At 39.6% G+C, this 26418-nt stretch overlaps 1 protein-coding gene across 8 annotated transcripts in view; it reads left to right on the forward strand.

The window, feature by feature from the left end:
- The window catches only part of PTPRK (protein tyrosine phosphatase receptor type K), a 326159-nt gene that overhangs the window by 236431 nt on the left and 63310 nt on the right, over window positions 1-26418 (forward strand). For all 8 annotated transcript variants that reach the window (XM_075414077.1, XM_075414080.1, XM_075414079.1 and 5 more), the window contains exons 8-12: window positions 3928-4037; window positions 5281-5482; window positions 8441-8546; window positions 15238-15511; window positions 18472-18508. In XM_075414077.1, coding sequence (XP_075270192.1) covers window positions 3928-4037; window positions 5281-5482; window positions 8441-8546; window positions 15238-15511; window positions 18472-18508 — 729 coding nt within the window. The remainder of the gene's footprint in view (window positions 1-3927; window positions 4038-5280; window positions 5483-8440; window positions 8547-15237; window positions 15512-18471; window positions 18509-26418) is intronic.

Below are 26418 nucleotides of genomic sequence, written 5' to 3' on the forward strand. Positions count from 1 at the left end.
CATGGCTTTCACAGAGTATAATAATCATAAAAATACTCTGTTTACATGCACTTTCATTATTTTGTAGCAGGAAAACTGAAGCAATATAAATTCATTTTTATAGTGGTTGGTGTCAGTTAATACGTTGTTCTTCCAGAAGTAATGCGTTGTAATATAAATTTCCCGTTAAGTTAGTGTAGAACAAGGTTTCGGTGACACTGTTTGTGAAGAACAATTTATTTGTGCCTGTGACATAATCTAATGCAAATATATTGCTCCAAAATGAATTGGTCTGATGTCAGATTGATGGTTTGTACTTTTATTATGCGTAGTATTTATAAAAGTCCACCATCCCACATGTCAGCAGAAGAAAAGATTATCAGCTATTCACTATACGACTATATAGCCTCATTAAAAGGGCTCTGGAGATGCATGTAAATCGTGAAAGTAGAGCTTGTGATGTTTCCACTGTAAAACCTTGCTGAAATTCCCTTTGAATTTGTTTTATGTTACTTTTATATATGTGTGCATTTTATGTTTGTGTACTTTTTTAACAGGAAAAATGTGAGGGTTTTTTTTGCTGAAGTTCAAAATCTTTTTTGAAACGCATAGTTAAACCCACGTAAATTACTTCACTTCTTCAGATAAGTATAAATCTTGACTTGTTGTTTGTTTAGCATAGAATAATGTATGTGAAAGAAAGTGTTTACTGTTGTTGTCATGAAGAGATGATGGGGGTCACACTTCACAAGGTCAGCAGATGGAATGAAAATCAATGGGACCAGAATCTTTCGACGGAGAGGTTGCAGAGGCCAAAAGGTCCAAGTCCAGCTCCTCCAACAGCTACTTACACTTTTTGATTTATTCAGATACCTGGCTATTGATAGGGAATCTTAAGCATCATACTTCACCTTAATATATACTTGTGATAGTGTTGAGTGTTTTGATTTAGTATAGACTGTAAAGTCCAAGGGGCAGCGCGAGAGCTGACGTAGGAGGAAGAGTGGCAGCTGAGAAGGCGGCAAAGAGGTGCTGGGGTGGGCGATGGGACTTCGGGGATGCACACGCAAGCCTGAAGAAAGCTGTTTGTGTTGGCTGTGAGGAGGTTTCCAAAAGCTATTGTCAGCACAAGGATGATGTCCACCTGGCTGTTTTTCACCTGTGTTCTTGCTAAATACCGTATAAAAGGGAAGGCTCTTAACACTGCTTTGGAAAGGTGAAGTTTAAGCTGTTTCTTAAGTCTTTGGAGATCTGCTGGGCGTCACAGGGAACAGGAACAATGGCTGCCTACATGGAGAGATGCAGTCTGAGTCCTCAAAGTAGTGTTACCAGCAGGTTATCTTGCTGTTGTTCTTTTGTTGTTTTTTCGCTCGTTTGAGGTTTATTTATTTATTTATTTCAACCTTTTTAAAATTTCTGCTTATAAGTAATACTGACTTAAGAACAAAGACATAAACCCACAAATGAGGACGCTGAAGCATTATTGTGACTAACCTGGCTGATGAATCTACAGACCTGCTCACAGATACTCTGTTCTTAAAGCAAATTCCTTTGCTCCTGTTTTTTCTCACTTCCCTTTGCCCCTTTGGTAAAGCTGTGCAATTAAAAGACTGTTTTACTGTGGTTGAACTGAAAAATGGAAGGGAAAAAAATAACTTCAGACCTATCAAAACGTCCTTCAAGATAAAATAAATTTTATTCCTTTTTGTAGGCATTTGAACTTTTATTTGTTTCTTTGTTTTAATTCTAGTTCAGATCTCAAACAATTTAAGCTGATCCCAAGCTTCATCTTTGGTGAATTTGCAGGGGTGGGTGAGGTTTGTGGGAATTACTGTTCTCTTTTTCTAGACACTTGCTCTCGTTCGATTCCCAGCAAGCTGCTCATCGCTGTGCTAGCTTCTGTTCTTGTGCCCTTCCCATGCCAGTGGGAAGAGAAGCATGAAACTAACTGGGATCATGTAGTTCCAGTTAGTTTAACATTGCTGCTGCCGCCACAAGCAATGAATTTTATATTGCAGGAGAAGAAAACACAGTCATGCGATGTGATGAGCTTAGAGGCTTCTCCCACTTAGGTGTTTAAACAGAAAATGTAGGAGGCTTTATGCAACCCTCAAACATAGAGCCCTGCACCCAGTTTCAACTGAATATGGAACATGTTCTTTGAAATCACCACGCAAAAAGTATTTTGCAGATTTTTGAGCAATTGTGTCTGTTTTCTTTTTACCTTGCATGTTTTAATGTGCTTTAATGTCAAATTTCATACTCTGTGTACTTGCCCTGGTACATATCTGTGTTCTCTCCCAAACACAGATGTACATGCACACACACGTACATGCATCCTCCGGAGAAAATATCGTGTGCATTAGGGTATATTCATACCTCATTTGAGATGTAGAGAAGAAAACCAGTAGAGCATTCCCATGAAAAGCAAAGTGTTGCCTACAGCAATGCCGCGAACAGCACATGGGCTGTCATGGCGTGTCAGCCTTCATCCCCTGCCCAGTCTGTATCGGGACACGGAGGCAAAGCAACAGCGTGTGATTTCAGTTAACTTTTCCAAAGTCTTCACTTCACAGGTGGATGAGCAGTTTCTGTGAAGCTCTTACCTGTTTACTTGTGGGCTTTTTTTGACTCCGTGAATTTACTATTAATGTGCCAAATTACGTTGTTTGCACCAAGGGTCAGATCATCGTTTATAGCTTCCTTGCAGACTGAAATAAATCCCACTGTTGGGACAGACCACTCACCTCTTGGTGCTGCTAGCACAGTGCCTAGCGCTTCCTTTGATCCAGAAGATTTTAATTTATTTTTACTCATTGTAAAACTTCAGTCTGCTTTGATAATTAATAATGCCCAAGAAATGTCATGCATAAGGCTCACTGAAAATTACATTGAAGAAAACAGGCTGATTAAGAAGGGGAGAGAAATATATGTAACTATATTAAATAGAAGTAACATTTTAGCTTGAAAGGCTGCAGATTTGGGCAACTTTGGCTTTTTGAGAGAGAACGGTGTTTCTTTGGGTTCAGGGTTTCTTTAGGTGCTCTCTTATCCTCATCCCCTTCTTGCAGTATGTATGTTCAAATCTAGGTGAGCTGCTGTGGTTAAAAAGGAACTGTACGTGTAGGCAAAAATATAATGTAAGCTGAAATGGGAGATAACTAAGCGCTCCCGCCTGGCGTTGATGGGATTACCAGGTACTGTGAATCACTCGGGCAAAGAGGCCTGAGGTGACACTTCAGACTTGTTATTACACCAGGGATATTGGTTCCGTTTGAAGTAAGAAAGTAGGGTCATCTTAGCGTGGCTCAGTTCAAAGCTTTGAAAATTTCTCTTCGTGGAAAGATTTGAAGTAAGCGGTTTTGATCCTTCCACAGCACGAGCCCGTCGGTGGCTGGAAGAAGTGGCAGCGGAGCTGGTGCGCTTGTCCTGTGCCCAGCCCCCTCTTTAAACGAGGATTTCTTCTTAAAACAACAAATCATAAGAAGGGGTGATGAAAACTGTTTTGTAAGCATTTGTCCCCTTTGGAAGATGGGGTATAACATAGGCTTTTCCTTGCCTTTGATTTTTCTTTTTAAAAGGATTTTAAAACCATGTAGTCCTTGTCCTAAGATACACTTAATACAGAGTTCAGTGATGTTCCCTGAAGTTGTAATCTAGCTTGAACTCTTTCCCCTGGCTATACTACGAGACAATTTGACTTTACATGAAGTTTTAAAAACCGTATATGGGGATAACGTTTCAACTTCATGCTCTCTCTGCACTGCGAATGACAAAATACACTTTGAAGTGCTTTTTCATACTCTCTGCTGCTGCCTTTTGCATGCAAATGATTATTAATAAAAATAGACCTATGTTCACTTTTGGTTTTAATAGGATGTTCTGTCATCTCTGTAATTTTTCTGTCTCTTGAATATCCTATTTTTAAAAGTTTTATTTTGTTTGTAGTTCCAGGCCCTATACCTGCCAAGTCAGTGAAAGGAACTCCTTTTGAAGATAAGATCTTCCTCAACTGGAAGGAACCTATGGATCCAAATGGCATCATTACTCAGTATGAGGTAATCATTAAACAGCTAACAAGCACAGGATAGGGCTGGGAAAGTGCGGCAAGAGGGGTGGCTGATGGTGGGTGTTTGTGCTCTGTAGGCAGCTATTCAATTATGTGCTGCTTTCATTTACAGATTTTGTGTAGTGATTAGATATTAAAAAATCATAATTATGGTGCGTATGTTGTTGGCTGGCCGGCCCTGTCAAGTGGCTTTGGCATGTGGGTATTACAATATTACAATCCACGTGGGAGGTGCTAGTTTTCAAAAATGTGGTATCGTTGCTATGCACCCTTCCAAAACCATGACAGCCACGATCTATAAAATCTTCTTTGTGGGAAGAGAAGGTTACATGAAAAGTAAGATGATTATTCAATTTGGAGCAATGTTTTTTAGCTTTGTCAGACTTTTAGATACCGCCCTTCGAGGAAACCTCCATATATATTCTGTTTAAAGTATATTTAGTATATGAGCCTTCTGGGGACCTCCACGGGAGGTTGGCAGGAAGCTCGAGCCGATTCGAGGAACAAACACCATCCTCTCCAGCACTCATTTTTTAAAGGAACAGAGGGTATAATTTTGTGTACTAGTGAATTATAGGAGGAAGACAAACCAACTAACCAAACAGAACTCTTTAAATCTGTTTGTCTGTTTAATGCTAACAAAGTTCTTTAAATGGTGTGGGTTAACTCTGGTGGGCAGCTCGGTCTCAGTCAGCCGCGTGCTCACTCCCCTGCAGTGGGATGGGGGGTGAATCAGAAGGGCAAAAATGTGAGCTTTTGTGTTTTAATCACAGATCCGAAACACAGCACCGTACAAGCTGCTATGAAGAAAATTAACTCCATCACAGTCAAAACCAGTACATTAAGATATCATTGCTTGCTTTAAATATATTCACTTGGTTTGGACAGCATTTAACTGTGATTATTAGAAGACGAGAGGGGAATGTATTGAAGTGAAAAATGAAGGGGTTTGGTGGAAATGGGGAGGGTGGTGAGGGTGTCCCAGCTTAAATGTAACAGTCAAATTTTCCATACATGAGCTAAAATCACGAAGAAAGAGAGATGAAGGGCACCCACATAGCCTTTTGAGTGAAGCAGACTCTACAATAATAGACATCAAGTCCTCGTGGTGTCCCCAGGACAGGAGGGTGGCTAGCTGAACGTGCGTCTTTTGTTTCCTTGCCAGCCAAGCTGACCTAATCCCCTTGTGCCAACAACTGTAACAGTTGTTACAAAAATAATTGTTTTCACAGGTCAGCTATAGCAGTATACGGTCGTTTGATCCTGCAGTTCCAGTCGCAGGACCTCCGCAAACTGTGTCGAAGCTGTGGAACAGTACGCACCACGTCTTCTCGCACTTGCATCCTGGTACTACTTACCAGTTCTTTATACGTGCAAGCACCATCAAAGGCTTTGGACCAGCAACCACAATCAATGTAACAACCAACATCTCAGGTGAAAACAAACAAACAAAAAAAATGTGTGTGTGTGTGAACGTTCACTGGTTTTATAAGTTTTCAGGGGTCATTTTTTGTAAGACTTGAAAAATCAGGATATGTGAAAGAAAACCCCCCAAAAATCCTATCATATTGTGAACCTATATTACTGAAAATGTTTTTGAGCATATTTGCCGAGCAGTAGCATAAGTTCAGGGATAAATCCTTGCATGAGGTGGAAATTGCACACCTGTAGTTGTCAACTGCTTTATTTTGTGTGATCTTGTACTTTCATCTAAAGATTCTGAAGTGCTGTATAAACCTTAACTAATTAAGCCTTTCAGCACTCCATAGGTCACTAAGTACTGTATTTGTTTTGCAGATTAGTAAAGTCAGATGCAGGAAATAACTGACTTACTCAAGGTGACACCACTTAGCAGCACACGGCTGTAACAGAAACGGGGCGGTTGGGAGGAGGTGTGAATTTCCTTTGCCAGGCTCGTATAGGTCTGCTTCCCCGTGCCTTTATCCACTTTACTGCAATGCACCAAGACTGACATTATTCGTCTTAATAACACACTGCAAATGTCAAAGTCAAACGCGTCAAAGTAACGTCAAATGAAATGCTTTACTGTTTTTATTTTCTTAAATTTCAGTATTCTCAAAGAATGAGATAGTAGTTTATGCTGATGATAGCAGAAGAAAAGTCAATGCTATATCTAGAGAGACTGTTGATTTTATGACATGGTGACTTCAGAGCTTGGCGGAGATCAAAGTAGTCAGTCATTTAGAAATGTAAACAGGACAAAGAAGGCTATTTACCTTATTATCTGCCGTAATGAAACTTACATTGTCCTGTAAAGGGAGGTTAATAACGTATTGGAATGCACCTACTATTTCTGTGGGAAACTACTCACATAGTCTCCTCACCCAGTTCCCAAAAACATGCACATAAATCAAAATGTGAGAAAATTCAAGGCAGAGCTCCTTGAATTATGTAGCAAGTGGAATGCTGTAGTTGTCGTAGTTAAGTGGAACAGTTTCTTGAATTCCATCCCAGCATATAAGTACTAGTGCTTCTCATACCCCAGCCCCTTCAAAAAAACCCAACCAAACCTCAAAAAAAAATAAATCCAAAATTACATATTCTGTTCTGTTTATCTAGCTATTAAGCTGTTTTGAAGTCTAATATTTTACTCAGGTTCTTCTGAAGTCCTTGTGTTTCTTCACAACAAATTCCAGTTCATAAATTTGCAAGCGTAATGGTGGCGTAGTACTTGCGCACTTGTCTCCTCTTTGTAGGAGAGAAAAAAAAAAGTGGAACTATGTAATATCTTACTAGCATGCCTGTCCCCCAGACGTCTCAGTATTTTGAGGAATAAGCACCTCAACATGTTTGGATTATTTAGGACTACAGTGTGTTGGGGCTTCTTCAGATATGCCCTCTTTTTCCACCCAGAAATTTTGGAATTTTGTCCAGAATCCAGCCTACCACACTTTCTAGACACAGTATGGGTCTGTTAGTGAAACATGGTTAATACTAGGAAAGCTTAAAGGCGGGCTGTAACACCCTTTGCATCTGAATTTCAGCCTGTTTTGTTTTCATCTTGCTTTATGCTATGAACTGTTGTCTAGTTTCACTCTGCATAACTGATACTTTTTATGAAGCAATACATATGTTTCAGGAAATGCTAGCTTTATTCTAATGAGGAGTTAAATTATTCCTTTCAACCGTGCTTACAAGTGACTACTGTGATCCTAGTGAACATGGTGTAAATAGTAATTTATAAATGAACATTAAATGAACATTGTTTCTATAAAAGAATATCTCATGGAATAAGAGCAATTTCTGAGTTCATCTAGAATCTGGGACTAATGAAGCAAGGCTTTTAATCTTTCATTGCTCTTCTATCTATTGATATATTGTCATAAAATTATTATGACTTAAATGATTGTCATCCTGCTAGGAAACATCTTTTTTGTGAAAGTTCATTTTGAAATATACAGACATCATTAATAATTTTGTGAAGGTACAGCCACATATTAAAAAAAAAGTGCAGACAGATTTCAAGCTTGTTAAAGGTTAGTGTTTAGTAGAAATCCGTTATTTTCTGAGTCACAGAAAAACCGGCTTCTTTCCTTGCACTAGAGCTGAAATCAGCAACAGTATTGCCAGAGAGCACTGTGGTAGATTTGTGGCAGCAGGTTAAAGTTGGATGGTTGAAGTGATCACCAATACCAGCCATCCAACCCACAACAAATATTTCTGCCACAAAAGCCTAGCAGTCAGTCCATTAATGGATGAGTTATTGAACTGCTTCTAGTTTTGACTTTGACTTGTTTATTCTTAATACCCTGGGCTGAAACCTGCCATGGTTCAGAAACTGGTTCATGAGCAGCTTGGCCATCCATTGTTATAAACGGAATGAGAAATGGGCATGAGAATAGGCTTTCCCATCCAGTTCTAGTCCACAGATGCACATCTGTCCAAGCCCAATTTTCCTACAGTCTGGTTGGTATTGGCACGATTTCCCATAACATTTAAGAGAAAATGTGAAAGGTTCCTAAATTGTTGGAGGAGGCAAAACAGAGGTGGTAGAGGTTGGGTCTTCAAGACATTGAATATAGTTGTTTGCAAAGTAGAAAGAGCGAGGCCAAAATGGGATTTTGTAGTCTTAGGGTTTCTTGGCAGTCATCTCCTCCCTCTATTTCTGTCCTTCTTGGATAAACCTGTTAAACTTGATAGGTATCATGATTTGAGGGGGAGCAGTTAGGGATAGGGTTATCAGTTGGTGAAGTCCCATTCATGCTCTAGTAAAAGATGGTGCCTGACTGGAAAACCATTAAAAAAGACTCACATAGCTTATGAAGATTATGGCTTTCTACTATGTCGCAAACAGCGACAATCTCTTGACAGTTCAAAATGTTTTCACTGATTTCTTTCTTGTTCTTTTCCTTCCCACTCAACATTGTTCAGCTCCCACTTTACCGGACTACGAAGGAGTCGATGCATCTCTCAATGAAACCGCGACTACAATAACTGTACTCTTGAGACCGGCACAGGCAAAAGGTGCACCTATCAGGTAAAAAAAAAAATTAAAAAAATCAAAAAGAGGTTTGTTGGTTTTTTTTAAGTTGATTATATGCTGTCTTGCAGCTCATGGAGCTGTTCATTTCCAAATGATATTCGACATTACTATTGTTTTTTTTAACTAGACTGAGCTTGCCAATAGATCTGTAATTAAAAAGAAACATTCTTCAGGGGTTTTGTTTTTGTTTTTTTAAAGATAGTAATGACCTGAATCATCCAGCTCATCCAGCTGTCTTGTTTGATTTAGGGTCCCCAGGATCACCTCCTATCCATTATCATTTCATTCTGCTTTCTCACAGTGTCTCTGAAATATAAGGTTGAAAGGTGTTTGTCAGAAAGTGGATTTGGAAATAACACTTCTCTGGTGCTTCAAATCAGCTATTCTACAGCATGTAGGTATGACTGGAAAATTGGAAGCTCAGAGGAAATGGGAGAATAATAGTGATGAATACAAACTATTTGACCTTTTTCCTCAGAGTGCTTCTTACTAGACATCATGTAGCAAGCTATTAAATTTTATTTGGCATGTCCCATAATCATATTAAAATGTTTCATTTATGTTAACTTTGAGGGGTCTTTCCCCTGTCTGTTCTCTGTTGAGAGATAATTTAATTCTTTTTGCAAAGATTAGTCCACATCCTGCTCTTTACTTCTACTTGTTAGTGCGAAAATGTTGTGATATTATTTGATTCCATTTGTGTTTTACTGATGTGCCTGCATCAGCAATATTCAGGGACAGAGCTGACTAATTGGAGGTTAATTAGCTACGGAGCATCAGAACCTTTTCATGCTCTTACCCTTGTGACATTTTAGAGAAACAGGGGCTAATGCATTTCATTCTGCGTTACAGTAAGTCGGTTACCGTGGCTCAGCTGATGTTGAGTAGTGTGCCTAGTATTATACAAAATACTAGCAAACCTAGTATTTTTGGGTGTGTGGAGAATGACAAAATGTGCAGGACTACATCCAGTACAGGACCTGGATTCCTAAAACAGGGGGTTTGTTGAATTCATACAGCAGAAACCAGACCTGTGATCTGAAAATGCTCCCAAGTTGTGCAGGTGCTTAAATTCACTGTACTCCTTTGTAGGTGCTTTTAAGGCCTTCCAGGTGTCCCGCTGCTGGCCAGATCTGAAGGTGTCCCTGTCTGAGAAATGTCATCTCTCTCTCTCTCTCTCTCTCTCTCTCTCTCTCTCTCTCTCATCTGATCCATATCCCTTCAGTCTTGTGCCTGGTCCCTGTGGGGGCTGGCACGGGGCCTGCCAGGCACCGCTGGGATCTCCTGGTGGTCGTGCTCATCCTCCCGATGCCAACTGGCCTGCAGCACATCTCTGCGGGCAGTGGTGGGCTCCTGTCTTCAGTCCCACCACGCACCCCGAGGGGGGTTGGTCTCCTATCCCGGGTTTCTTTCGCAGTCTTGTAGTGTGCTGGGATGCGGTTAGAGAATTTCTTGTACCAAGTTCAGGGAGCTCTGGTTTCTCTGTACAGTACTTGCAGGCAGGTAACTCACTGCAGCGTAAACCTGCAGCACACCACCTCACATTTATTCTCTCAATTTTCCTTAGGGCTTCCTCAGTCGTATGGCCTGAGCTTGTCGCTGTGGACTGTGAAGGTGGCAAAAAGGATCTATGTACTAAACAATAGATAGTTTGATAGAGGATTAGTAAATGTTGTTTATGTTCTCTTAAAAGCATATGTCTGTCTTTCGTGTCTCCCATCTTCACTCTCCACTTTAATTTCTAAACCCTGAGAGAGTACATTACATTTCTAACATAGGAGGCCAAGGAAAGAAGTCCTCTGCCATAACTGGAGAGCTGGGCTTTATTTTTAAAACAAAACAGGTGTTTTATCGCTTATTTTGAATGAGGAGCATTCTCCAGGGGAATGCAAAAGACATGGTCCCATTCCCTTTCCGAAAGTTATGTATATTGCAGTTTGGTATTTTTCAGCAGCTCCTTAGCAGGGGAGATAAATGTAGCAGACTCAATTTTTGAATCAATTTAGTGTATTTTTCTAAATTTCATGATGCATTTTAGTGAAGCTTCACTCCAACCATGCTGCAGTTGTGTTTCCGCTACAAGCTGGCTTGCTGCTATAATGAGCGTTACTAGGTAGGTGAGAAAAAAATGCATCACTGTGCCTGCAGATGTGATTGAGTGGAATGGACTCAAATGCTTTTCTTTAGCCTGACATGGAAGAATGCAGTTGTTTTTTTGGAAAGGTTTGTTTGCACACAGTCCTCCAATCCCTGGACGTGTAGATGGTCAAAAGATCATTTTATTTAAAATAATATTTTATTTAAAAATTAGGTCCGTGTTTTACAGGGGAAAAAAGAAAAATAAGCTTAATCTGGTGCTCTTTTGCTTTTACGAACAGACTTATACTATGTTCAGATTTTGTTGTACCTCAGCCCTCCATCAGCACAGCTCCCCAGGAAACAGATGTTCCTTAGCTCAAGTGTAATCTATATGCAGCTGTCAATCATTTCTTTAAGACACTAGATGCCATAGTCATCACAGTTTAAACATGACTCTAACATATCTTCCCTGTCTAGTGTTATCGTGTAATCTCTAGCATTCTTTATTGTCTTCTGAAGGTTTGAACCAAATTACAAGCTAGAAATGCAAAGGGAGACAGGGCTGGATGGTTCAGGCTGGCTGTGGAGCGTGTACTGTTTCACCATCAATCTCATGGACGAGATCCCAGTCATTAGCATCAATGGTGCTTCAGTGATTCATCTGAAGACGTGATTTGTTGCTGTAGTTTTTCTGAAGGTTCCTAACTAAAAAAAACATCTTTTGTTTTTGAATCCTACTGTAGATGAGGATTACAAGGAGCATATATCAGAATCAGCATAGACAACTTTTTAATGATTAAATTTATTTTAGTTGATTGCTAAAGTGTTTTTCTTATACCTCCATATGCAAAATCATGTTGTTTTCATTTTGCAACAAGACTAATTAAGTAGACCATGGCAGGGAGCAGCTAAAACTTAGTTGTCAGTCAGAATTCTGAGACCTGGGGTTGTAACTTGGGCTGTCAGTCATTCTGACATCTGTCAAAGGAGAAGACACTGTGTCTCCGCTAGATGCGCAGAAGGAAATCTCTAGCTGGTGTTAAAGCCTAGTCACAATAGGGCTGAAGTATGAACGTTTTCACCACCACCGTAGCTCTTTGGGAGCCTGAATTTTTAGGGAGGAATGAAAAGTAAGATCTGTTGGCAGGGGTCTCCTTTGGCTGTTTGTAATCATCTTGGTCAACAAGGGGGTACTGTGCAGGCTTTCTTAAGTTAAAAAAAAAGTTTTTTTGACATGAAAAGTAATTTCTTCATGCGAAATTTCAGCTGAGGAGCTCTTCACCTGCTAGATCTTCAATACTTTCTCTGCTTACCTGGCTCAGACAACTGTTTGGCCTGTATGATCCCGACAACTTACGTAGCACGTTCTGAAGTTTGTATTACTCTTCAGAATAGGTCAGATTTTATTTTAGTCATCAGGGAGGAGTATTGTCATCTAGGTTTTCCACTCCTCCCTCTTTACTTCTCTCTTTTATTCCTCCTTTGCTGTATGGGAAGACTGGAAAAAAATTGTTGTTGTTGGAGTTCGCTCAACTCTGGTTGCAAGAAAACTCTCTTGATAATGGAATTCCCACCATTACACAAAAAAATGTGTAGAAAATGGAAGATAATTTAAGATAGGATTAGTAATATGTAAAAATTCAAGGATAAGCAGAGTATGCAGCCTTTAAACTTTCACTTATAGCCTGGTATCAGACCACATTTGCAGCCAGTGAACACCCCGCTTTTCAAGTTGCAAATTTAACTTTGGCTTCTTTCTTCACATCTTACAGCAGGGTGTCCTTTCTGAACACACTATTATGTGTACATAGAGTAACAGTGCTGCTTTGGAGCCACTATAGTGTTTAGTAAATGGGTTTAAACAGATGGTATTGCAAAGGGCCCAGAGGTAAATGACTGTATTCCTCCGTGTCTTGTTAGCCTATAATGCTGCATGCAGAATACTGCCAGAGCCCTTTTCCAAGGAGGATGGGCACTTCTTTTATTTAAAAAATACTTTGTGAAAATTATAGAAAAAATAGATTTAAAAACAAAGCCCTGTTGGAGACTTTAAAGACTTTCTGTTATTTGCTATTCTACTAATCACTAAAAGTGATTGTATATGTACAGATGGCTACAATGTGTATATCTATCTCTTATTTTCCACATTTTGTAGTGTTTTGGATGTAGGGGCGCAAAAAGCATTATTTTTGGAAGCGTATTTTACGTAAATTACTTTATTTAACAATTTGTCAGAACGTTCACATTTAATTGTGATCTCGGGCTTCAGAATTTTGCCATACCTTGTATATCATGCAAAAATTGCTGCGTGTTTTTAAAGAATGCTATTAAAAGAGACTTCACTAATATTTAACTCTCATGCCCTTCATCTTTCATTTTTGGTTTTGGTCTCGAAAGAGACCTTACCCTTAAAAAGGACACGTGCCTTTAAAAAACCGAGATACCTCATTTAGCCCTTATTCTATAAAACTGGGGGAGTGGGGGGGCAGGGAAAGGAGTTTAGTTTGGTCACTGTGGCAGATCCCAACCTTGCGCTCTCCCTGCTGGCTCACTCCCCCGACATTGGCAGGGCGTCGCAGGCACTTCGGAGAGCAGGATTTGTGTTGGCCCCGGTCCGCAGGCAGCTCACGAGAGAAGGGAGGGAGCAGAGACGCGGTGCTGTGGTCCCAGTACTCTTCAGTCAGTTGGGTGCCTGGTTTGGGAGCAGTGGTTTTAACCCTGCCGGGATCCAGGGCAAGGCCAGGGGGGGAATGAATGCCAGTAGTCATTTCTTCCCTCAAGACATTATAGACAAAAATTATTTTTAATATTTTACATCCTGTCAAATTTGTAAAATATCGATGCTTTTAGGGTTTTTTTTTCTTTTACATTAATTTTGAAGTGTAAAGAAGGATTCTGGGTGTGCAGGGATCGTGTGGAAAGGATTTTTTGGTGCAGGCTGCATGAACTGGACATAGTTAATAGCTTGAATCACAGAACGTGATTTATAACCAAGTTCAGTTCACTGACAGTTTATGAGGAACAGAGATCCCTGGAACTAACTCATCATTTTTTGTTTACGTTCTTCTTTTTACCTAGAGTTTTAAAAATGAGGTGACTTTTTACATTCCTCTTGGTCACTTTGAAAACGAAGAGGCTTTCCTCCTGATTTTTTTAGGTGCTAGGAAAAGGGGATGCTACCTTCTTCTTTCAGCTCAAGAAAGATGTGAAACTAAGTTTCTTATTTTTTTCTTGTCTCCTTCCTTCCTTCCTTCCATTCCCCAGTATCATGCTTCATCTCTGCCACTACAGTTATTGGGTTTTCTGGGCAGTGGTAGCCGAGAAAATTGACAAAATAATTTAATGCTGCCCCATAAGTTCTGAAATGAGGAGGATTGTCTCTGCCTTTGCCTTTCGGAATCCCTGCAGCAATGCACCGATGCTTTGAGAACTCTGTTCAATTTTGCCTTTTCTGTTTAGAAAGCTTTAAACCAAAACCAAGACAGGCAATTCGGCCAGTTTAATTGAATAGCTTTCAGGTCTTGTCTATATACGTAGGCATATTTTCTTGCTAATCTTTCATAAGGTCCTCAGATGTATCTGCATATAAAGGAGACATTGTGTGCATGTGTACATGTGTGTGTGTATGTGTACATACAGTTCTTAAAACCCAAAAATCTTTTTTAATTTTTTTTTTCTTATAAACTGAAGAATTACCTTGTGCTCTCAGTATGTAAGTTCTGTATTTCTGCAGAGCAGAGGAAGCTGATAATGAGTTGGTAACATCCTGCAGTTAGGTAGTCCCCCTAAAGGAGGAAGAAGAATTATAATTACCTGTCCTGTTTTGAGCAGGTGATTTTGAAAAGTGGCCAAGCCATGGACCATTTCAAGAGAGGTACTGGGAGGTTGGGATGGTGTTTTAATAGGCCAAATGCCATCTGCTTCAGCAATTTGTAACGTTTTATCATTGACAACTGTAGAGGAATGAGGCAGTCTATTTCGGTGGAATGGACAGATTTCTGTCCATCTGTGCTTGTATTACAGCATGTCACTTGTACTTTAGATCTACATAGCTCTGAGCCAAGATAGAAGCCACAGCAAGGTCAAGAGGTGGAGAAGCCTGTCAGCACATTCTGTCTCTAATGATATGACAACTGCAAATTGGTGCTTCAAGCACAGCCTGGAGGCAGTCATTATGTTGGGCCTTGAAGCTCAGCTTTCTCTAATATTGTTTCAAAGGAAAATGCTAACTTCAGATGCTTCCGAGTAGCCAAGAGTTTCATCTATTGTAGTTTAAAGTCAGATTAATTCCTGTGTTTCTTTGAAAGAAGAAGCCTAAAAAAGAAAATAAATCGTTGTTAGGAGGTTGTGTATAGATTTGTATTGTTGTTTTTCCTGAAAAAAATCAATGCTGCTTCATTCTAATGGCTGGATTGGATGGCTTTGCTATATTTCAAGCCTTTGTTTTTTCTCTGCATCCATGCATCTACTGTCTTTTCCTTTTTTCTTTGCTTTGTTTTCTTTTTGAGTTTACACAAAGCAATTGGGTTAATATTTTTATGAGACTAGAGATTTGACCTTAGCAGGTGACCTTAAGGTTATGTTGGTTTTCCTCTGCCCTCACTAGTGCCTACCAGATTGTTGTTGAGGAGCTGCACCCGCACCGAACAAAGCGAGAAACGGGTGCCATGGAGTGCTACCAAATCCCCGTCACCTATCAGTCCGCTCTTAGCGGGGGATCGCCGTATTACTTCGCTGCTGAGCTGCCCCCAGGAAACCTGCCGGAGCCAGCCCCCTTTACTGTGGGTGACAACAGGACTTACCAGGGTTTCTGGAACCCACCATTGGCTCCTCGGAAAGGCTACAACATCTATTTCCAGGCCATGAGCAGCGTTGAGAAGGTAAGTGCAGACCACACCTTTCTCCTGGAAGGAGTCAAAGACGTGCCCGTAGTGACAATGAGGACTGTCGAAGTTGGACGTAGTAGGTGTTGGCAGTGGCACTGCCGTAATTCCTTCTATGCTGTGACAGCACGGCAGCGTGCCATTCACATTTGACTCCACCCTTGTGTCACAGCAACTGCTACTAGACAAGGGTTTAATAGATCTCCTATTAATCATCTGAGCGAAGTAACTTCAGTGCTGTGACTCTGCCTCCTTGGTAAATAACATCCACAGCCCTTTCCCCAATTCTCAGCGCTTGCGCACTTCAGAAAATTAAATTACAGCAGGATAAACAGAATGTGGGCTGCTCTTGCAGACTAATGAAACGTTTCAAATTTGTTGAGACTCTCACACCGAATGTCAAATAAAAAGTAAAAATTTGCTTGAGCAAAAGCGACCCTAGGCCCACGGTGTGTTTTCGAGAGCCTTTCGGAAAAGGTGTATTTCAAGCTTGCTCCACTGCTGTGCAGAAGTAAGAGCATGGCTGTTGCTCACCTTCATTACCTCCTTGGTGTTTCATTTTACTGCTGCTGGCTCTCTGTGCGTATGGAAGGGGGAAAAGCAACAGGGAGGGAGGTTCCAGGTGAGAACAGCTGTGGCTCTGCAAGCCCCGTGGTGTTGCTCTTGAATGGTTTTTCCTCTCATAAATGAAAAATGAGGGAGGGGGAAATGATAGGTGAGGAACGAAAACATGGTAGACACAGACACTTCTGATATTTAAAAATTCTAAACTTTCATTTATAGTTTAGAAAACATAAGGAAATTGTAGTAATATGTCCATAGGAGTCTTCATACAAAGAGTTCAGGCAGGTCAGAAAGGAACTAGGTAGGACAGCTAGATTGAGTCGCTGAGACGCACCAGAGCCATCAGAAAGGAGCAGGAGCCGTGTTTACCCTTCCTTGCATCTGAGTGTCCGCGGTGACTAAACAAATCCTAGCTAGCAGGCAGCCTTGCCTTAGAGCCTTTTGAAGAAAATCTCACCTTCTTCCTATGATTACGAAAATGGCATATGTATCAAGTCAGAATGGGGACAAAGCAGGAGCTAATGAAACTGTACTGGAGCTGCTTGAGAACTGAATGCTTCTTCTGATGGAAGAGACCATGCCCTCTTTTTAGTTCTTATCTACAGACCTGTGTGAAGCAAACAAAGCAAGATAAAAGGCAACTGCTGGACACTCATCCGTATTTCCCTCACCTGCTACAAATAATTCCCTTTGCTTTTGTTGGCTTCCAGCAGACTAAATTGTAAGGAAAGTTGTTTCATTCCCCAAGAAATAAATGGGAGGGAAAAGTAAAATAAAAATATTGAATACAAAAATAGATCTTTATTTTGGCTTTTACTTTTTGACAGATTAGTAGGAGACCAGGGAAGAATACATTATTTTTTACTTTAATTTGATTTCAGTTTGTGAGAGAGTTTAATCCTAAAATGGATTTCTTTGGTATGATTTGAAACTTTGGATCAGATTTCTGTTCCTAGAGGGATTTGGGGGGAGGTTTGGAAAGGATTGCACTGCATTGTGATGGGACAGAGTGGTTGTAAGATAACCTCTGAGCTGCAGAATATTTAAATAGATGCTTTACTGTAAACTAGTGGGATCACCAGAATAGTCAAGAGGAAATAAAGTACGCTCTGAAATACACAGTAGGGTTGGGATGAGGGTTACTCTGTGATCCTTGCAGACATTTTGAACAAAAGTGGACAAGTAAATCCAGTATCTTTGGACAGTGATAATTAAGTAAGATTATATCAATAAACTTTATGGGGGTTTCACTTAGATTGAAAAATTGTCTTTATATGGAACATTTATGGGAAGGCTCAACTCACAGCCTTGCTCATTCTTTGCAAGCTGTGTTTACAAAACAGCATCAACATATTTTAGCTGTTGCTTGGGGATCTTCAAGAGGAGAGAGATCCCAGGGGATGTATTCGGGGATGGAGTGCTGGGGTGTGCAGGACTAGAGGGAGCATATTTTATAGAATGAAACTGTCATTATTATATTTTCTAATTACATGCTAATATTGTTTAGAGTGATCTAATACAACAGCAGCTGCATCCTCTCACGCAACCTTATGCTATTTCAGTATGTTTGCTTTTAAAATGACTGCACATTGTACAAAAAGGTCAGAAAACCCATTTATGGCTAACCCTCGTCTGTTCATGTTGTCCAAACTGTGCATAACCAAGTCATTTCTCTGTTCATTTGTTTCAATTGCTGACCAAATTTCTGAGGAGGGGAGGGGAAATTAAAATACATAGAAATTGTCTTTGTGTGTGCAACTTCTTCTGAAGCACATCACTGTCAAATCACTGTCTTTCCTGGGCAGATTATGTAGGTTGTAGATTAACTGTGTCATGTGTGAAGGGATACATGGGCTTCTTCTGTGCTCATTGCATGCTTGGAAGCATCAGGGACCACATTGCTGATGTGCTGTTGGTCACTCTTTTCAAGGCTGTCAGGATGCAGCAAGACGGAAGTCTGGAGACAGTGCTGAGCAAATGTACCTTCTTTGCTGCACAGCGCTGTTGGAGGTCGACACTGGCTCAGGGTTTCTGTGCCATGATGTAAACAGGAGCACCACTCCTCCCCTTTTCTTGCACTGCACCCTCTCTCTGTATTCTTACAGCATGATTTCCGTTTGTTTTGAGTAATCTGCAAGTTGGCTACATCTGGGCTGTGCTGCACCATTTCTCCCCATCATTATCCTGGGTAGTACAGATCAATGTCTAGAATTCATCCAGCTTTTGTAAAGGCGAAGTCACCTAGCCTCCTCCCCTGCTAAGCCCAGGGCCTGGAGACACCTTGTTGGGTTGCCCCAGCTGATCAGCAGAGCTAGGACAAGTTTATGGAATGGGGAAGGCAAGAAAAGAATGACCTGATCTGACTGTTTTCTTTACTTTTCCCTCCTCAACAGGAAACCAAAACTCAGTGTGTTCGAATAGCTACAAAAGGTAAGAGGTTCTCCCTCCGAGCAAAGTAGCTTTTTTTTAATGAAATGTGGAGCTTCTGTTAAATATTTGAGCCAAACGAGTACTGTCGCTCTATTTTGAACTACTTGATTGTCTTAAAGTGTGGTGGGCTACTGCTGTTTATTCTTTGGTATTGGGCCAAGAGAATACTGTTCTAGCAATACTCAGAATTTAGACAAAATACGCACTCCTTTCCCCCCCTGCCCCCCGTCTGTGGTTTTCAAGATCTGCTTTCCGGCTGCGGGAGCATTTCAGGCAGCAGGCAGATGGACTGGAGACTAGAAAGCACCTTGGTAAACTGTCTGTTATGCTAACGGTTATTTCTAAGCTGTGGTGGAGATAATTTAAATGAAGGACAGGATAGTTAATTTTCCTAAGAGCGAGCTCCAAGTGTTAGCTAGACGTAGGGGAGGGCTGATTTGAGGAAGGGTCGTGCCTTTGATATCAAGCGAGGCCCACGGCTAAGACTAGCTGTATAGCTGTGAATATAAATCATACTGACCCCACATACAGCGTGTTAATCACATACTGCTCACTCAAAAAATGCTGTTTCATCTTCAAATGAGGACTTAGTTGTTCTGCTTATTGTTATCTCTTGCTTTGACTGTATTTGTAGCTATTTATTTTCGTTGCTTGATTGTGTCAACAGGAGAATTGTTTGATAGACTATGACAGTATAAACAAGAAAGGGGCTTAAAAATGCTGAAAGAGTACTCTGCAGAGGCCTAGCACTGCCTACATTGTCTCCTTCTAATTGCATATTGATGTTCGGCATAAAAACAACTTTAGATATGAGCAAGCAGGCATTTAAAGTACTGTGGTGGCACATCAGCACCGTTTTTTCAATCGCTTCTTTCAATTTAAAACTTGTTCCAATTAAAAGCTAATGCCTCTAATGAGGTGGTAGCAAAAAAGCATTTTCTTGAGAAACCAGAGAATAAAATGTGCTTCCCAAAATGTGTTAATATTTTCGTCAAGTGAGGTAAGCTAATAAAAACAGGAAATTAAAACCGTGAGCTAAGTCTGCTGTGAAGAGAACATCAGCATTATCTTTCTTATGTTTACCTGGCAAGATTAAATGTTGCAATTAAAATATATTTACATGAACAAATATTTATGTACCACAAGCATGTATTGCTATGATTTGAGTCGAGGGAGAGTCTTGAAAGGCTCAGAAATATCCTAAAATACTGCAGAAATGTGGAATGAGGAAGAAGAGAGCAGTGGTCTCTCTCATCGTAAATTTTCTGTATAGTAATAACAAAATGGGGAAGGAGTTTACCTGGCTTAGGAGGAAATTATTTTTTACATAACCATATTCAGTGCACTGATGACAAAGCAATGTTCGCAGGAGCAATAGTCCTGGTGGCTTCTTGTAGGACTTGCTCTGCCATACCAGCGACTCGCACCCCAATGGCTGTAGTCTGAAGGGAGGGGGAAAGGAGTAGCACATTGGTTACCGTCGTGCTGTAAATCCTGCCTTTGCCGTTCTGGCTAAAGACCTGTTATTGTGAAGTCACTGCGTTGCCTGATATGTGAGTACTATACTCTTTGGATGTGGAACTAAAAACCAAAATGTTTTCTCTGACTTTATTTTAATTGAGAGATGTGAAATGAGGGGGAGGCAATATTAGGAGCAAATGCTCGCTCATGCTCTGAAAGAATGCATTTAATAGGAAATCATCGCTTCAAAGTCACATACATTCACACCTCTCAAATGAGTTATACTGGTACTCTACATTGTTTTTAAAAACCTGATACTGAATTTTTTCCCCATGTTTTCTTCAGAAAAAATAATACCATGATTTGTTGTCTTTGAAGAATAGTATACTTAATATATTGGTTTATGTATATGTTCATCTGGTTATACTGATTTTTTCACAGTGTGTAAGTTTGCTTTGAATCATTGACCTAGGAGATGTCTGGTTACATTTGTGATATACTCGTAGGGAAAAGAGGACTGTCTCACGTTGCCTAATGCACCCCAGTAAAGCTAAGGTACCCTTCTAAAATCCAGCAAATTGCCTAAACTATGTATTCAGTTATAATATATTATTATAGTTATATTATAATATATAATTATAATAATATTCAAGTCATCTCCTATGACTTGAAGCAGCCTGCAGCTGGCTGAACTGAATTTTGCCTTGAATATGTTGAAGAGGCATTAAAAATCATAAAGAGCTGGGGTGGAAGTACGGGGAGAGGAACAACATTAAAGGTGCTTGTAAAGGCAAGACAAAATTTCCCTGGTAGTGAAGTTCAGTATTACCAGCAAAGGTACTTTCTCATTTTTACTACGTTCAAGGGTCTGGTGTTATCTACTGTGTATATTCACACTGGTAAGATGTAAAGATGGAAAAAAATATGGTAGTAATGTCATGGTTTGGTGCTGAAGAAGTTCATATCCTGAAATTCTAATCTTGATAATTTAAATTTCTTCAATGTGTTCTCTCCCTGACTTTTTTTTTTTTTTTTTTTTTTTTTTTGCTTGGGCAGTTCCTTATTAATATAATTTACATGTATTTTAATGCATAAGGCTTTTGCACGTATCATTCCCATGGGTTGCCTTTTACCTTTGAGAACTGATGGAATAGCTTGTTTACTGCTGTCAAACTATTGATAGTCAGCAAATTTAAACTGAAGCACTCATACTTTTTCAGCCCGTATATTCCAGGTGCAATGTTCTTGTGTGCTTCTGATAACAAAATGCACTGAAGTGTGAACTCATCTAAAAGATGGTGGCAAATCATGACTAAAGTATGTTGCTGGTTTTGGTGTGTCTTGAAAAAATGGTTTTAGAGTAAGCCGAGAGGCTTACTAGTGTCTGGTGTATTAAAATACACAAAGTTAGTTTTTTATGGGAGAAAATACTGGAACAGCACCAGACTAAGAAGTAGTCTCCTGAGCAGTTCCTGTGTACTTGCAGCTGAAGGATGAATGCCAGAGTGATTCTTTGATGGCCCTGATTTAAGTTAATAATAGGATTTCCCCTTTATCTGGCCACTTATTTCCACAAAGCTTGTAAGGATTTAATGACTTTGTGACTTTTGCCCTTCTGCAGATTGGACTGAATTGGCCAAGAGAGTCCCAAGTTATTAGATGTGGTGAGAGGACGTGAAAGTTGCACACGTGTACAGAGTCTGTTCACATAAGCTTTGATTCTTGAGGAAATCGGGTTAAAAATAACTCCTTGTGATGCAGGTGTGGGTAGAACGTACCTAAAGTGCCATTTCCATTACAGGTATGGCCCGGAAAAATGTATGAACTATGAACCATTTTAATTCCTTGGATACTTTTAGCCAATATTGCTTTCCTCCGTCAACCTGAATTCGCTTCCCATTCAGATCCTCTTAGTAACCAGTGATCAGCATCAATTTAAAAACAAACAAACAAAAAACGCCCCCAAAACAGTTAATTGTTCTATACCTCATTATTTTTCAGATCTAGGTAGTAGCATTACCCAGTCGCTAATAATCTGGTTTCCCACACAGAGTAACTGAAGAAGGACAAAAAATCTTGTGTTCTGAAGTGCAGAGAAGGGTACAGAGACTGAGGTAATACGTCAGATATTCATTAGCAATAGAAAAATGGAATTATGCTAGGAAATGTGCATGATTTGACAAAAAAGTATTACATATAATTTCCTAAAGAATGTTCTCAAAATTCTAAAACTCATTTGGTAAGCAGAGTTCAACCAGTCCATAACATGCTCATATCACAGTGAATACGTGACAACTGAACGTCCCTAACCAAAGTATTGCTAGAGGAGTGAATAAAAGATGTGTGATTCCCCGAGCATGCACTTCAGAGTAACACGTGATGTTGACGACCGATCAGTCACATCTTGGAGCTGAGTTTGACTGTGTAAAACTGTGGGTTTGCACTCGCACACAACGTTGGCATTTCATTTTACAGCCTAAAATGTTATTGACTGCTAAGGGAATGAAACTAGATTACCATGATCAGAGAAGAGTGATGCTTCAAATTATTTAGCATGCAAATAGACATTTAAGAGGACAGAGGGGACAGCAGAGCTGTTATTAAGCAGAGTACATGAAGTTGACATTTCTGACAGTTTTTAGGCTGCCAAGTTTGAGGCTAACATTGATTTATATGTATTGTTTTGTTTAGAGGACTAGAGAAAAATATTGAAAATTTAATTAGAAGAAATCTACTGTGACAGTTAATAAAGCAGCAGTGGGCCTGGCAGCTCTGTCCCAAAGTAGTTAGAAGGAGTAAATGAAGTCCAAGGTTTCTCACTCCACACTGAAAACATGAACTCCGTCACCTCCAAAATTATTTTCGCTTGTGGTTTTCATCTGTGTTATTAGTTGAGGCAGTGTAGAACCTCTGTCTCTATGCACGTTTGGTTCATACAGATGGATGAAAATGCCATTTGAGATGATGCGCATCTGGAAGTAATTGTGAAATAGCAGAAAATGACTTTTTAATCTGATTTGAGGAACAAAAAGGTCTGGGTGGTAACATTTCAACTGCAAGTGTGCATTTAGTCCACCATCGTTATTGCTCTGAATTCATTCCCACAGCAGTTGGGGATTGATCCAAAGGCCTTTGATGTCAATGGGAGTCCTTCCACTGACATTAATGTGCTTTGGATTAGGTCTTTAGAAGTCATAAATCTGTCTAGACCATAATTATTTCCTTGAAATTGTTCCTGATGATGTTTCTGCTCTTAGGGAAATTTGTGAAAGTCAAATCACCTCCTGTAGCAGGATGCTCAGATCTGCCTGTTACTGATTAATGCACAAATGAGGGAAGATGTCGGATGCTTAATGTATATGAAACAACGCTTCTCTCACTGTTGTTCTATGCTTGGATCAATGCTCCCAGAACGACTTTTAGAGGCACTGGAGACCTAAGTGGCAATATAAATTTGGAGAAGAATGCAGATGTTGCCTAAGTCACCTCTGTCTTTTCTCTCATTCATAGGAAAAAGCTATTAATATGTTTAAACTTCAGCGTTTTGCATAATGTCTTTTGTCTCACAAAGAGGACATTTTAACTGACTTGCTGAGCTTTCCAAAGATGGAAACAGAATATTAGCATGGCATATTTTTCTCTTTTGTATGTGAAATTGCAGTAGCTCACCGAGCAACCACATCTGCCGGTTCTGATAAGTGATACCTTTAGTTGCAAATAAAAAATTGAATGATCCTTTGATGGAATACTTGATGATGATTATAAAAAAAGCAGTTAACTGAGAGACACCTCCAGATTTCCAGACACAACACCTGTAGTGTGGGTATTTTCATATATATGTAGAGAGTAACAAAATCATGGCATTGAATTACCAAAATCTGATTTTAATAAAAAGAAATTTAATATAACAACAGCATTTGTTAGGTGAAGCTACCTGAATGACGTGCATGGGACGATAATTTTGAAAGAATGTGTTTCCTGTTCTTTATTATAAGACACTGGAGAGAAGTACTCTTTTCTGTTCATTGCTTGACATCTCTAAGAAAAAAGAGTTCCTTCTGAGTGCAACAGCAAAAGACTCTGAATTATCTAATGTAATTTTATGTTTATGACATTGCCTGAGCTGAACTGTATTTGAGAATAATTAAGATCAGACGTATTTTCTAGTTTCCAGCCTGTTTCCTAAGTCTTTGGAATATAGGTGTATTACTATGTTTTGAAAGAGCAGTTGGCTGCTTTTCATCAGAAAAGTTTCATGGATGAGTGAATCTAGTAAATAAAATTAATAAATCTAATTGCTTTACTAGAGGACTTTATTTTTAAATACATTGCGTAGTGGATAAATGTATTACATGCAAACATTCTTCTATTAAATTTAGTTTGGTTTTGAAAGTTAGCTTTTTTAAAATCATTAAGTTTGTAAAGAGGAAACACTAATGAGGGATTTCAGTGTATTAAAAAAAAATCAACCAATACAATGAAGACGATCTGAGTCCAAAGTTATAATAAATATTATATTTCCTTGATTTTGAAATGTTTCGGTATTTCTTTTGGCCTAGATATTTAACAAATTACTTTATGCAGATGCTAAAAGCAGACTAAAATCTTAGGAACCTTAAAGGTTCCCTAAAGATTTAAGAATTTTTAAAGTAATAGTTTAGGTAGAGGATTCTAGTTTGTATTTAAGTATTAGAGAATGAATGTTGATACATTACCTGCTCTAAGTGGAGGATCAGCATCTTAGCATGTATGTTCTTTTAGTAGGTACCTGGTGTCTTAGGTCTCTTCAGCTATTATGAATATTATTTCGTGGATCAGATTGTGGGCATTGAATGTTTTGCTTCCATTGTTGAAGAATATGGAAACATAAAGGTAGAAATCCACTGATTTTACAAAACCCTTTAGATTTTTAACTGCAATAGATAATCCTTGATTCCCCTTATAATAGGCAATTAAAATGACCATTTGCTAATACTGCAGTGATGGGGTTTTTTTTATTTTAACTCCCCTTTTTTTCTGTACTTTAATCATTTCTTACTTGCCTTTCTTATGTCTTTACCTTCTTTGTGTCATTGTAAAATTACAAGTGTTTAGAGAAGGTAAAATCTATCATCACCTCGTAGGACTGGGCTCATTAGCCCCGTTTCACTCGGAAAGCCTGCGTCCACTTTCATTTTATATCGTGATTAACTGACAGGTTGTGTCTACTTTCGTTTTGTATTGTGATTAACTGTACCATAGGATGAAATGGCCCCTTGCATTGCCTGGGGTAGAAGAGTGTGTGAGGTGGAACAGGCAGACATTGCTGCCTCCAGCAGTCCATCACAGGCATCTCACATGCACGTTTGGCCCAACAGTGACAGGAGTTTGGCATATCTGTGCAGCAGTGGAGCTGTAGAGCAGTCCCATTAAGGGACAGTGCTGTTTCACCATTTCATAGAAGGGAGGAGAAAGGGATCGCCAGGAATTACTAATTGTGTTTACATCCAGTCAGTAGTCTTCAGCCAGAATGATGCTTTCTCCACATTAGCACACATGTCAACACTGACAGTCCAGAGTGGGTTTTGCCATTCACATCATTGACATGTGAGTTGAATTCTGTACCCAGTAAACAACGAATTGCTGATGCTAGAAATATCCCTACGTACCTCTATCTTACTATTGTTGTTAGCGCCAGTACAGAAACTACACTTCAAACTAATGAGGTCAATATCAGTCATGCTTGAAACTGGTTACATGAAATGGTGCATTAGGTTGAGAGATTTTAACATACACACTTATTTGATTTGGAAGCTTGTGGGAAAGCCCCAGATTGTTTTGGAAGCAGTAACAAAAACTTGAATAGCACTCCAGTGCTCTGAGCCCTAACTGGTCATCACTGTCCTGTAGTTCTCAGGTGCTGTCATTACAGAAGACATCATGGATACATTTGATGTTGAAATAACAGCAACTTCCTTCCTACGCTGCAGCTTAGTACTGGTGAAGTAAAAATCGTTTATGTAGCAGATTGATTATATGATCATTAATAATGAGGAGTTGATGTCGGTAGATCACATGTAAGCCAACACATAGAAAATCAAATTCTTAGAGAGTGTGTATGGCTGGTGGTCGCACAGCTGGTGGCAAAATTGCCTGTCAGCAGCTCATTGCTATCCCTGTTCCAAATGACTGATCTCACTCAGATTTACTAAAATAAACTAACTTAACATAGTCAAAATAATTTTAAATTTTTCCTAAGTTAGAACAATTGCATGAGCAGTTCTGAAAGCAGGGTAGAAATTACAGTACATGCGAGAGTAGTGATGAAAGGCATGGAGGAGGTAGTCTTCGCCATCTTCAGGTGCAGCCGAAAGGTCTCGAGGTCGTGTTCAAAACTACTAGAAGAAATTGAACCTCAAGGTCAAATCTGCTTCAGTCCAAGTACAGAAAACAAACATAAAATGTTACAT

The sequence above is a fragment of the Opisthocomus hoazin genome, chromosome 2 (assembly GCF_030867145.1).
Source record: "Opisthocomus hoazin isolate bOpiHoa1 chromosome 2, bOpiHoa1.hap1, whole genome shotgun sequence".
Classification (NCBI taxonomy): Eukaryota; Metazoa; Chordata; class Aves; order Opisthocomiformes; family Opisthocomidae; genus Opisthocomus; species Opisthocomus hoazin.